General features: G+C 36.6%; 1 protein-coding gene across 2 annotated transcripts in view; it reads right to left on the bottom strand.

The window, feature by feature from the left end:
• Positions 1–1,853: 1,853 nt before the first annotated feature.
• The window catches only part of VAV3 (vav guanine nucleotide exchange factor 3), a 141,057-nt gene continuing 128,145 nt past the window's right edge, over positions 1,854–14,765 (bottom strand). Inside the window, exons 25-28 of one of the 2 annotated variants that reach the window (XM_054383976.1) lie at positions 14,408–14,537; positions 9,243–9,326; positions 3,683–3,834; positions 1,854–1,895 (exon numbers count right to left, since the gene is read on the bottom strand). In XM_054383976.1, coding sequence (XP_054239951.1) covers positions 1,854–1,895; positions 3,683–3,834; positions 9,243–9,326; positions 14,408–14,537 — 408 coding nt within the window. The remainder of the gene's footprint in view (positions 1,896–3,682; positions 3,835–9,242; positions 9,327–14,407; positions 14,538–14,765) is intronic. The other variant, XM_054383977.1, reaches the window with a different exon arrangement.

Below are 14,765 nucleotides of genomic sequence, written 5' to 3'. Positions count from 1 at the left end.
TACATCATTTACAAAGTATGTTTTATGCATCATCTACATATTTACAAATGCTAACAATTGTTCCATCAAGTAATGTACTCAACACAATCACAGTTTACATAATTTTGAGGTAAATCTTTGATAAGTTAGATCATCAGCAGAGTTTCATCTACAAGGCTCAATTTTACAAGGGGAGAAGTTCTAATTAGGAGACCCCTTTTTTCACCTGGTCACCCAGTAGCATATGCTGGGTTCAACAGATGGGTAAGTTGGCTGCAGAGATGAAGGGGACTATTGTAAAAGCTCTGTGCTGTGCTTGGTTCTTCCTGATGGCCAGAAGGAGGCCAAAAAAACCAAACCAAAACAAAACAAAAAAAACCCCAAAACTAAAGAACACTGAGGACAATCAAAAAGAATCTCCAATATGTATTAGCAATATACAGACAAATAGCAGATATTACATTTCTTGTAAAGCGGGAAACACTGCAGCGTTAAATCATGCAGTGTCTATGCACAGTCATTGCAAGATGCCTCCATGGAAAGATGACAGGGAAAAGCAAAACAGAGGATTGAGGACAGGATAAATTAACTTTCTTGATTGATCAATGCTACCCTAGAAAGAAAACGCATATAAGAGCTTTAATTTGTCAGAATTTTCCAAGCCAAGGTTAGACATGATCTAAATGTTTGAACCTGCATATCTGAAGGCATCACCCACATTCATTTTAGCTTCTGACTCTCCATAAATATATTAAAACACTGCCTCACCAAGGGGTGAACACCACTTTACAAGCCCTGATGTTTTAATCTAGCTAACCTAGATGCATTTTTCCTTGTGTATGTTCACAACAATTCAACAAGGCCACTCACTGAACTGCCATTAACGTCCCAGGGAACATGACAGGAAAGGGCACCAAAAACTATCCTAACTAGGAAGACAGTTGGAAGCATCAACATTCATCTGAATCAATCCAAAGGTTAAGATGAACAGTTTTGTCCTTGAGAAGTGACATCATCTTGCATTAGTTCATTCTCCTACAGAAAAGGTCTACAATACTTATTTTCAATGCTGAAATTTTTAAAACTCATCTTGTCATGACTGTCCTCAGTTGCACTTTTATGATCAGCTGCTTAAATGAAAAAACCCTCCCACAAAAAGGCTTGGGATGACAAAGGAAGGATCCCACAATTCTACTTTGTGGATATTTTTTTCAAACAATACCACATCACTACACCTTTTTAAAAAGTTGTCTTTAAACAAATTATTACAAGATTTAGGCAGGACCTCAAAGTAGTCAGTCAGCTAATTATATATGCATGAATGCTACTCCTGTTTACTAGATATTTCCTTCAAAACATTTTTGTAAGTATAAAACTGTTTGTAAGGTGACAAGTGAATAGTTTGATGTTTCAAGACAAGACTACTGACTATACTTTATGCCCACTGGAATAACCGAACTCTGTTTTCCGCACGCAGTGCTAAGGAATCGTAAACCTTCATCTCCTTATACCATCGCAGATGTTAGCTAGAAGAGACTTATTAAATATTCAGCCATAGGTAGTATTCATAGTACAGGGTGAAATGAAAAGGAGCATAAAGAAATTTGTTTTCCAGAGATGATCTGGGAGGTGAGGGTTGGTCTTCGTACTGATCCCCAGTGACGACAAACCAGCAGGTTGTTTCTTGCACAGCTCTGGGCAAGGCAATCATCTGTCAGCAAAAACTTCTTTATACATCCCAACATTAAGACTGGAAGGTTCAGACAGACAAAAATGCTTCTGCGAAAATACTTAGTAAGACCAATAATACTTTGAAGATGCTAAATTTTTAACAATCCCTGAAACTGCTGGTCAGCAAAGGAAAGTTTTTTAATTCATTCATCCTCTTCAACATAAGTTGATGGAAACCAGCCCACCTAAAAAACAGGGGAAAAGCAGAAGACAATAATACATGATGTGGTTTGTTTTGTTTTGTTTTTTTAATGTCTGAACTAGGCAAAACAAGGATGAGTCTGTTTAGTAAATAAAAGATTACAAATATAAACTTAACTGATCTGTCACAGTTAGGGTAAGTACCCTAAATAAAATACTTACCTGCTGATATGACTATTTGGAGACTTAAACCTGTCCTCCCACAAAAAAATACACCAACAAAAAGCAAACACCAACCCCCCACAAAAACCAAACAAACTAACAAAACAAACCTTTTCTTTGCCTATTTGTCTACATATTCAGACAAAACATCTAGAAATGCAGAAGCAGTTTCACTACAGGCAGGCTGCTGTTATTTTTATTTCTTGAATGAGCAGTAAAATATTTAACAGACTTCAGTCAGGTCCAGGGAATCCTCTTACAAAGGAAATAATGACTGATTTGATTACATGGAGTTAAATTCCACTGCCACCAACACAAGTTTTTAGTAACTGGGAGGCAGAGTCCAGTGTTTCATACTTCATAAGTTATAATGCTATCTCCATTCTGAAATTAATGACATGTCAAATGAGGATTATGTAACTCACATAGGGAAGCAATGCCATATATTTCTTATTGTCTCATCTACTCCACTTCATGGTTTTCACTCTGACTGCTTTATACTCAAGTCAATTTAACACTTATGAAAAGTCCTCAAAACCAAACCTAGAGCGTAACTGGAGAGAATAACTGCATAAATTTCCTGTTGGACTGCCTTGCCAAAATGTGTCCAGAGGTGCTCTCATGATCTGAAGTCCAGGTTGCAAAAGCTATTGGAAACAATGCCAGCATGTTACAGGGCATCCTTCAGAACGTGGGTAGATGCCTCAGAACAAGGTGCTTACTTTTCACCACATGTAAAGTGTATCTAGGATGAGCTATTTCTTCAGCTTCCCTGTTTGTCTTGTCTGACTGACCATTTGACTTTAAGATCATAACCAGGCTCCCACACATAAAAGGTCTCCAAATTGTGTAAGGCAGTACAATCTGGACATAGACTTGACCCAGATTTGCAACTTTGATTTCCAGCTTCCAGGCAATCTACTTTCTTCCACCCTGCACCCTGGCCCTTTAGACACAGCCTCAAATACTTTGATTAATCTGCATTAAGGAGCAATGAACTAAGACTGAAACAATACAGTCTTTATAGGTCAAAATGGAAACTCTACTCCCATGCAAGTCTCTGAGTGCAGTGTGAAATGACTTTGTAAAACTCCCTGCTAAATATGCCACTTCATAGGAGTCATTTATAGAGATCCTATTAAAAAGGTGCCTGATTCTACTGCATTGTAATCTAGCAGAAAAACGTGGAAATCATTCAGTGTCAAACTGCTGAATTTCCATAGCACCAGAAACCTGAGCTTTTGACCCCCAAAACACGTGTGAAACATAGTTTCAGAGAGCTCAGCTGTAGCTGTACTCCTAATCCTGGTTATTTTCCAGCCATGCTATCTTGCCCAAATATTCCACCTGGCAGCTAATATTAAATAGCCAATTAATTTAGATGTTGGGAAAGTGGCCTGGCAAGAGTTCTGCCTGACTCCTATGAAATACAGATGAGAACATGTTGTATCTTGTGAATTTAAATACACAAAGAAGGTTTATGATGTAGGAACACACCTTTTTTATCTTTTTTTTTTAAATCCCTGTCAGTGAGGGCAGAAATGAGACAAAGGATGGGGGGGGAGGGGGGGGGAACAATGAAAAGAAATTACAAAAAAAACCACCTTACCCTTCCATTTACTTCACCTCTCCACCAGCCATTTGCACTCATTTTTGTATAAATTTTCACAACATCCCCTTTCAGTAAGGACAGTTCTCTCATGTCTCTTGCACAGAAGTCATACCTGGCTATGGCAATGCCTATCACCTTCGGGCTTAGCACTGAAATGAAACAGATTTTGATATTATTAGGGTTTGTTAATTGAAGGTTATTAATGTAAATAGCAGTACTGTAAAACACAAAACAATTTCATAACAACATACGCTGGCATTAAATTTCTGCAGACATGAAAGCATTTAACAATCAAGATCAAGAAGGTTTAAATATAGTTGAGTGGTGTAAAGGTTGAAGAGCTTTTACATGATTTTGATAGTTCTCATTTTTAGGAAAAAAGTCAAACTACATGAATGAAATATCCCCCAGCCCAAAAATGCTAAATACATTTGCAATTATTGTACTTCGGGCTTCATAATAAAACTTGCTATCAGTTACAGGCATCAGTATGTTATACAGGTCACTAGTTTCTTTCCAAAAGCATTATTGGCATTTCCACTTGATTTAACTTTAAACCCCTAATGAAGCAAAACAAAGTGAAGTGCTGGTTTCTCAAAACAATTCCAAGGTTAAATATTAACACACTTAAAATTGGAAGCTAATATCAGTATAAGCAAAAAATACAAAGAGCTTCCACAGGAAATTTGTGTGGTCCATTCTTACAACCTGCATGAACACTGGCTGATGTAAATCTACTCTTTTCAGGAGTTTATTCTGTAAATCACCAATGAGTTTGTTCTACAAAACATTTAATGAATTTTTACGATTTTTTTTCCTATGTTTCAATTAAATCAATATAATTTTTAAACTACATCAATATAATTTTTAAACTCCATCAACACATAAGCGTTTTGCCAGCATAAAACAGACATGTTAAGCACTAAAAAGCTGTGAAATACTTTTTAAAAAGTGAATGGAAAAAAACCCTCATTTCAGAAAAACCAACTCACACCTTCTTCCATATAGGATTAGAGGAAATTGTGTTTTCAACCCTAATGCAGCATGACCAAATTTGCAAAAGAAATCCTCAGCTCTTCCACTGAGATGAAAGTGGACATGACACCTAAGAGATAAAGGCCTTTAACCTCAGCAATTCAGAAAAAGCATCTACTATTCTACTCCATTTTGTAGTTGGATTAATTTGGACAAAGCATTCCTTTTTAATTTTTTCCCCATTAATGACATTGTTTTCCCATGTAAGTCACTGCAGATAGTTTACAAGTGCAAACAAGCTTCCTGCTGAGCAGATTTCAGAAGAATTTATCATATGATAGTGATGAATGACTTGATACATTTAAATCATTTTTCCTCGAAACCCTTTCAAATTCCTTTAAAATTCCCAATCATCTTTAGGAAATACCACTTAGATTCTAGTTTTAGCAATACCTGCAACCCTGTAATGCTAAAAGTTCATAGCTGGTTGTCTTCAATTTAAATCAGGAACTGAAAACATAGCGAATGAGCTAGAAGCTCTTGACAGTTTCAGCTCTGCTTGCATTTAAGATTTCTTCTGACCCCACTGGGGACATTTCATTGAAACAGAGGCTTTTGCATAATGGTATTAAATATATGAAAATCATTACATAGTCAAATATGGCTTACAGAGACAGCACAACTTATCATAAGATAACAGTCAATACTATTTTAAAGTATTATTAGCTGTAACAGTTTTGGCAACAGATTATTTCCTCTTATATCATGGCACTTAAGCTTAATTCAACATTTCAGACTGCACACGTAGAGTGTGCTTATCAGATACTTGATAGAGGATGCCATATAAAAGAGAATCAACATCATGAAATGGAATGGGCTGGGTTGGAAGGGAACTCAAAATCATCCAACTTCAACCCGCTGGCCATGGTCAGGGACAGCCCCCACCAGACCAGGGAGTCTCATGTATCTCAACATATTGTTTATATTTACAATGAAGAGTTGTAAACAGCTCAATGATGTATTAAGTATGTTAAAGATCAAACATACTTTTTCTCCTCTAAGCCAGTCACAGGTAAACATTATTTGTCTAAATCCTGACATGAATGTTGTGCCCTGTACCTTATCAGCATTGCAGTGAGTTAAGCGCATCATAGGCAGTAATTTTTTTTTTTATTTCTTACCAAAATAAAGAAAAAAAACCAACACACCACAAACCCAGCAGTTATTGATTGTAAGATCAGTAACCATTTATAGCTGTGAAGCACTATTCACTGGCAGATTTGGTGAAGCATTGCAGGATGGGAGTGATTCTGAGGAGCAGGGTATCACAGTACCACTTCAGATTCAGATAAAGGGGCAAGGAAGGAGATTACACAAGGCAAAAATGAACACATTTGGGAAAGAAGGGAAGACAATAACTAAGGAGGGAAGAAATGCATAGAAGAATAATAAAGAGGGAAAAAACTAAGGAAAAATAGGAAAGAAAGAGGAGCAGATCTGGGGAAAAAGAGGACTTCTAACTATTTTTCAAGGTGTGAAGACAGAGAGGAAAAGGATAAAGGAGCATGAGAAATCAAAGCCTTGTTATTTCCAAAAGCATTGAGACAGAAAACAGCAGAACTGAGATCAATTTAGAATCCCAAATCCATATTTTCAATTAGAAGGAAGTCAGATGAGTGGTAGAATATAGGAAAATAACAGTGCTAATTTTGGAAAAAATATTAACCGTATCTGTCTGGTAACAGTCACAAAAACAACTTGAGTAGAAACTATCAGCCATGAATTCCCAATTGGAGCTGTCCCAGGATAAAATAAAATTTGAGGGAACACAGTCATCATGTGAAAAGAACACTGGTACAGATAGGAGCAGGAAGAAACACTGGGGGAAGGAGAGAAAGAGGACAGCTACAGGGAGAATGAGGAGGGGAAGAGAGAATGGAACTAACAAAGATTGATGGAAAGAAAGTGTCCAACAGGAGAATGTGAATGAGAAATTAAAGAGTAAAAATTTAAAAATTAAGAAAATAGAAAAGAAACTATTAACAAAGCGGTAATAAATAAACCTTGTGTATTAGGAGGGAGATACTCAGAGGATTAACAGGAAATAGAGTGACACGCCTGAGGGCAGTGAAAAAAGGTACATATGTGAATGACTCAAGTACCCTTTTGCTTAACCAAGCTTTTCCATCTGCAAACAGCAGGAGAAGAAAAGACAGGGGACTGTAGTCAGCTTTGATTCACACTAGGGTATGTTGGAAAAGAGGTTCCATGATGGCGCAGCAGGCTAGTCTAGCTCACATTTCTGCCTGTGCTTAAATTCCACAAGGATCAGTGTATCATTATAAAAGCTGAATGGCTTTTTTTCTCTCTCCTTGTGGTGTGGCCTCCTCGTAATTCTGCAGCCATATCCCCTAAGGGTTGCTCTTGTGTATTGGTTCCCATGCTCCTTAAAGCAATGTATATCCCACTTGCTCTGTTTAACCAAAACTCAGTTTTATTATACAATCATAGGCAGTACCTCCAGTAGCACTCAGTAGCTGGCTTTACCCTTCTCCAACTTTCATATCAGCAGGACTAAGCCAGCTCTGAAGAAAAATACTTGTAATATCATGAATAAGTATATGTTCCTTAAATGTTAAGCAAATTCTTCTCTAAGACAGTTTTACAAAGAATATATCAAGTAATGTAGCCTATCAAAATATGGAATTCCATTCAAATAGGTAGATAATCTTACATTAAGAATTACTAAGCAGATTTTCCTTTAACATTTTGTACTTTTATAAAGAAATACTTTACATTGCATATTGTCATATACAAGACATTAAATCCTTACTTATTGTTAATTGCTTCAGAATTTTATGATAAAGAAGTTTTTCATAGAAAAAAAAACAGATATAATCTCTTGAGACCATATATGAGAATATATGGGAATGTGTGGTAGGCTTAAAGTAACTCTGAAAGTAACTGAAAACTGTAGGCCCCTTCACAATTTTGTTTTCATGGAAGTGATACCAGTTTCACTAAGGCTTTTGATCTTTGTGGAGCTGAATGGAAAAAGGACATCATCTGTTCTTGCCCAAGAGGACAGAAGCTCAAAGTATTTACCTACAATAAAGAGTAAAACTTAAACCACTTATGTTCTCTCATTCAAATGAGGTAAGTGCTTCAGATATTCCAGTTGAATGCCATGACCACAGGATAAACAGCTATACCAGAATGGCTTTCTAATCTTTTCTGTAGATGGCCCCCTTTATTTAAGTAAATGTCAGACTGGAAGAGTGCCTTAAAGTTTGGATTCTCAGTCAGTGTTGTGACTGCTGAAAGGAAATAAAAGTATCTGCCCCAAAAGAATCCCTGAGTAATGAGATATAAATGGAAGACACAAACTCTAAAACAGTGAGCAACTGAGGACTCAAACATTCAAGATTATTGGACACTGAAATTGAAATCCCTGCAATAAATTGAGAGAGGGATCATCAGACACTCTCAGCATAAGTAAGCACACTGACCATTCTGCTACTGAGCTGCCACCTACATCCTTTCCCCCTCTAGAAAATACAGAGCCTTAAGAATCCGTATCAGAAGACTAAGCCATTTGAATGATCTCTGTGGGACAGGTGTAAAGCATACTGCCTCCTCAGATTCCCTAAAGAGTTCTTGATTATAACTACATCCATGTATGTGCATGCTAAACACCTCCCTTAACTAATGCAAAAGCCAGCCTCAGTCCTGATTTGCACAGCCTAGGACAAGTTCTCCACCAGCTTTACACACAGATGTGTCAGTGTAACATGTAAATGCTGTGCTCACAACAGCAGTGGCTCCTTCCAATATGCTTCCATATCCTTCCAATATCCTTCCAAAGGCATTTACCTTCCTACTAGCAAATTGCTTCTTGAATTGTCCAGCGGTGCAGTTCACCTCTTTGAAGAGTAGATGTTAGAGACTAGAGCAAGTCACAGCCATACCAAAGCACTAATTGAGACTATCACTGCTGCTACTATTTTAAGCATTTTTATGCAGTCTCTTAGTTTAAAATGTTCACATCTATTAAAAGCAGAGATGGTTAAATAAGAACAAGGAAAACAATATTTAGAAAACAGATGGGTAAAACTAATTAACAATTTTAATGCAGAGTTTAAAGAAAGCATTTTCTGCAAAGAAAGGCTACTGCATTCTAAGATGCTGCTGCAGTATGGTTTGCTGCAGGGATGGGACGAATGTATTATTTATCTACAAGCAGAGAAATTTCCAGGTTTGTGCATTTGAATAAATCCGTTAAGATACATACAGCTCATAGATGACAACTAGATAACAATTAAAGATCAAGTGATTGTTCACTGAATCCACTGCAGACATTGAGCTTGGCAACTGCCTGTTGAAACTGCTTATTGTGAAATACATTCTTACACAAGCTTAAGAGTTTGATTTTTGTTATACTTCAAGAGTAACACATAACAACTCATTTCTTTTGTCAGTGAAGAACTGAAATATTAGATTAGATTCGTCCCTTCCCTTACTTGCTGCACATGGAAACAACAGAAGCAAATTTAGAAGAAATATAAAAGCAGTAAAGCAGTACCTGACCAGAAAGGAGTGGAGGAAGGGGGAACAAAGCTGTAGTCTGGAGGAGTTACAAAAGAAAACCCACAGAACAAAGAATGGGCTTAGAGAAAGAAAGAGAAAAAGAGAAAAGGAAAAGAACATTGAAATATTGGCACGAGATTTAAATAATAGTTTTTTAACTATATCATTCATTGATAATAAGGAAACCAAGGTTCCCTACTAAGGATGTCTGGAAGGAAATTGACTATAATAACTAGAAAATTTGGATCTATGATTTAATTTTTAACAATTGCATTTTTCAAGGAGTAAAGTACAAAGGAGACTCCCATTCAGGGTTTCAGAGAAGCAAATTAAAACTGCAGACTCTTGCAAATATTTTCAGATTTAACAGAAAAGAAAAAAAAAAAAAACACCTTTCATTTTGTGTGCCCCACTTCTTAACAGTATAAAAAGCAAGAATTCATGCATACATAAGAATTGATCAAGCCCCATAAGACCAGTCACACAATCTTAATTAGGAACACAGACTAAGTATCAGCTGAACTGAGGTCTCCTAACATGCATGGGAAAAAGAACGCATTTTGCCCTGGTAATCATTAACATCAATAGGAACTCCACGGCTAAGCTACATCCTCTAAGGCCCAAACAGTATTGCTCCTAGTTAGAGTTCTCCCTGATGGGAAAAAAAAAATAATCTTGAGCAAGCAAAAAAATCTAAAGTTTGGCCTCAACAGCACCAACACATCACCCTAGTACCGATAACAGCTTCCTGTGAAGTGAAAGGTTAGAGTAAGTGCATTTGATCTGTGGCCAGCAAACCTAGGGGCAACGTATTTTTAAATAAAAATAGATTAACTGAAATCCCTTAAAATGCAACTACAGTTTGTTTACATGCTCTCACAATTTGTCCCTTTTGGAGAGGCAATGAAGATAGATTAAAAGTCTAATGAAGTTGAGATCTTTGGTCCTAGCTGTGTGTTTGGAAAGGGAAGTCCACCCTCAACTGTAAAAAAAAAAAGATAACATACCTTTTTAAGTTACGTCTAACAGTATCTATAATCACTGACCAAAAGGGGTTCCTTAAAAACATAGCAGGGTTATATTCATCATATACAGCTGCTTCCATTATTGTTTTCTTGTGACTAGGCAAAATAATTTTTCTTCAAAATATGTATTTGCAGGAATGACAGCTAGAACTACTTTATGCAAGGAATTAACAAAGAACTCATGGTGAAGACTATGATACAGTTCGTGCATCTTACCCAGATGAGAACAGATACAATTGTGACAATGAAATTACCAGCATAAATAAAATAAACAGGACCAATTCTGCATTTTTGTGTCCACGAGATACAGGTTATTTGCTAAAAAAAAAAAAAAAAAACAAAAACAAAAACCCACAACCAAACAAAACAAAACAAAAACAACAAGCCAAAACACAAGCAATACCACAGTGATGATCCTTTCTCCTCCTCTAGTACTAAATGAATTATGTGAGAATATATGAGGTTACCCAAGGAACTCCTTTATACTGGAGCAAGTACCTCAGGTGACAGCTCTGTAACTAAGTATGTTGCATGGACCTGAAAGGCAACTTGATTAAGCAGAGTGCCCATTCTTAGAGACAAGTAGCTGCCTCTATTTCTACAGAAGTACAATGACAATGTGCAAAAAGCAACGTGAAGGAATAAAGACAGGTTAGGTGCGTTACAGAGGGAGGCTGGTCCTGTCCATGTATTATCTTAATATTTTGAGAATTTTTCTGTCTGATATAACTGAAGGTTTGGTAGTAAATGTGAAATTCTCAACAACTAAACCTATGTGAGCAAGAAAACGCTACTGCATTTCTACAGAGAACTAATCTATTTTCAAACTTCGTTGATAAGAGGTTTGGGAAAAATCCTGGGTTCTTTAGTCCCTTAAGGACTGGGGTGACATTTGTTTTATTTTAGTCTGTCAACAGATACTTTTCCACAGTTAATTCATTAAGTAGCAGAATGAAGTGATATAGCTAGCTAATGTGTCTACTCCTAGTCTGCAGGTGATGAAAACCAGTCACTTAAATAGGTTTTGGCTTTGTGACTTAGGTTACATTACAATCAAAATTTCACAGAGAGACATATTTCTCAATATCACTGTGCTCTACAACTGCAATTTGTAACAAATTGCCAAAACCTATTCTGTAGGAGAATGTCAAGTTATGTTCTGGTTTTGCCTTTATTTCATTATATGGTCGATCAACCCTCTAATCTAATGCAATGGTTAGTATTTTTCTGTGTGGCAAAACAAAATGTGATCATACCAGGTCTAGAAAAGCCTAAGACTAAAAAATAAAGAACAAAATACCATTTCCCAAAAAAATCTTCCTAATTAACTTACATTTCTGTACTGATAAAAGAAAATGGCTGACAGCTTCAACAGCCACTTTAAAAATGTGCAATAAATATCAGAACAGAGTGGGTGACTTCTATAGGACCTGAAGACTGAAAAGCAAAGCTCTAATTGAAATGGAAAGTTGATTTAACCATCTCCATTACATGAAGATGTTTGCTCTAAAGCTCTAGTAGATGCTCAGTGGAGAAACTAATTTTCTGAAAATGTGAGTTACAAGATGATTTATTATTATGAACATCAGAAATAAAAATTAAACTTTTTCCTTTCCTTCAATGCATAAAGGAAAACATGGCATTAAGAAAACCAATTAACATAATCCTTTGGTATTGCCACTCAGTTTCACAGCTGCTAGCAGACTTGTGCAGCAGAAAGTGATGCAACTCTGTCAAAGTCTACAGTGATTTAATTCATGTCATAGAATCATAGAATCAGTCAGGGTTGGAAGGGACCACAAGGATCATCTAATTCCAACCCCCCTGCCATGGGCAAGGACACCTCACAATAGATCAGGCTGGCCAGAGCCTCACGCTTACATATGCTAAAGACCAGCTGTTTTGAATAAAAAACTGATATCTTCTCAAAAAAATGGCCTCATTAAACTATCTGGATGCAGTCAAGCGAATAATATAGTCCAAAATACCAAATAATATAATGCAAAACCTCCTTAAAAGCTACTTTAAACTGCAGCCCAAAGTTACCAACTTCTTTCCAAAGTCAGTCCAGCGAGATTGATACAGCCTGGATGAAAAGTTCAAACACCAACTTGGGAAAAACTAACAGGACAGCTTTAAAACCAAGCAGCGTGACTCACAGATGGGCTGTCATTCATGGAAATCATGCTTAAAACAAACAAAACCACACCAAAAAAACCCTACCATCCCCCATACTTATGTGGACATGCTAACAATTTTATTAAAACCCTGTCAGATCTATTAAATGGAAGTATCATCCACAGTCAATGTAGGCAGGCTAGCAGAACTGTGAACATCTGTTAGATTTCGTATGAGAAGTCTGAGAATTGAGAGGGTTTTTTGATCAGTTTGGCCTAAGACAAAAACCTGTCAGTTCCCAACAGCATGGCACTGGTATTTACTCTAGCAGAGATGCACTTTCTCAATTCTTTGACTAAAATGAGAGCATGACATATTTGTTTCCCTTGCTCTTATGTATACTGCTTAAAAGAAGCCCCATCCCTGGAATTTTTCATGGCCAGGCTGGATGTGGCTCTGGGCAACCTAATCTAGTGGGAGGTGTCCCTGCCCATGGCAGGGCAGTTGGAACTAGATGATCTTTGAGGTCCCTTCCAATCCTAACAATTCTATAATTCTATGATCTTGTTAAAGATGGGGTGCTTTGCATATGGGCTGTAAAGTGTGAAGCAATTGAGATAATGCTCCTGTAGGCTAGTAAGTTTGTGGACAATACAGATATATTCTATCTAGACTAAGAAATGAAAGAAAACAAATTGGTCGAACTTACAGTAAATAATATCTAAACCAAATGCAAAGTAAATTAAGCAGGGTATATCCTCTCAGTAACTAAAGTCTCAATGCTGTGAAGAAGCAAGGAATGAGGAAAGCACAAGAGATGACAAGAGGAAGAAACAAAGGAAGATCACAAGCTAAAGGGAGAAGAGACAAAACAGATAAATTCACCAAGAGCAGAGATGCACTGAGATACAGCACAGCAAAGAGACAACTGAACAGAATCCTGGGAAGCAGTGACAGAAAACAGAATAAGGAATAAAGAGGAATTGAGAGGTTGAAACTAAATGAAATGCACAGAGACACACTAGTTTCTTAATCTGTCCTAAATTATCTTCACTTCAATTAAGAGAGGAAGAAAGCCTCTAAAGTTATAGAATTGTTGGGGAACAGAGGCATGCAAGTAAACAAAAGCTCACAAATAAAGCAAATGAAAGTAACACTGCCACTTAATCATCGCAAAGATTAGCCTGGCCTCTGTGATCTTTCACAACAGTCTTCGTATTGTTAAAATCCCCATTAATTTTTATTTTCCCTTTATTATCTGTAGCAGACAATGGTACAGCCATTGTCCATAGAGCTGCAAGTCTAGTATTTGCTCTTTGACAGAAATGTACCACATGTTCCAGAGGCCAGCCATGTGGCAGCTTTTGTCATTAACACTGAACACGTACCTGTCCTAAAACTCATGTTGTAACAGGTTAAATAGAGGACATCACATATGTGAAATTTTCTGGTTTTTTTCTAAACTTCAAAACTTTTAACTGCTGTTTACATTGTACAGTAGTTCATTAACTGTCAGAAGCTTAGTAGACTGTAATAAATATTTATAGCTAAAAGGCAGGCATGAAAATAATTATGATACAGTAAGTCTAAGGGGGGGTGGAGAAATTTATGTTGTATTACTCAAATTGTCCTTCATATCACTCCTCTACAAGACTGGTTTATTTAAATCTCTTTTTAAGGATTAGAAGTTGTCACAGATATTAACACTTGCAGCTGCATGTAGGCAAATGTCAGAAAAAACTAGGCAGGATGCAGTTTAATCTCTCACCAGCTTGCCTAATAGATTTTTGAGTATCAGGGAGATTTTACATTTGGCAGCAAGACAAACTTGCTAGACATGTTTAAAAACCTCCTGGCAGATCTGAATCTGTTTAAATTTAAAAAAAAAATCTAGCTAAAAGCGTTATCATATTAATTGGTTTTATGTCAAAAATGGGAAATGAAGATGTTTAAAGTACCTTGTGCTTTCCAATATTTATATGACAGAAAATAATATACAAACATTTATAATACTCACAGTTGCCCCCTGTTCTGTTACTTCTTTGTCCCACTGAATTTTCAGATTCTTTGTACGGAAACTGAAGAGTAGTATCCAAACTTCGAAAGCCTTCTTTGAGAGAGTGGTGCTTATAGTATTCTACAAGTTCCTTTCAGAAAGGAAAAATACTGCATTTCAATTGGAAATTAAAATCACATCCTTTTCAGCATTCTGCTATACAGTCAAAGACAGTTTTATCATACAAGTAACCTTATTTTAGAATATAACATCCTAAATATTGACTGCTTCTACACTGCCACTTAAATGGGTAAGTGTTTTGCATGCTTGCTTATTTGGGTTTTTTTGCTGTTTGTTTGGGGGGTTTGTTGGGTTTTTT

Source organism: Indicator indicator, chromosome 10 (assembly GCF_027791375.1).
Source record: "Indicator indicator isolate 239-I01 chromosome 10, UM_Iind_1.1, whole genome shotgun sequence".
Taxonomy (NCBI): Eukaryota; Metazoa; Chordata; class Aves; order Piciformes; family Indicatoridae; genus Indicator; species Indicator indicator.
The sequence above is the reverse complement of the archived record's forward strand: the minus strand, read 5'-3'. Positions and strand labels throughout refer to the sequence as shown.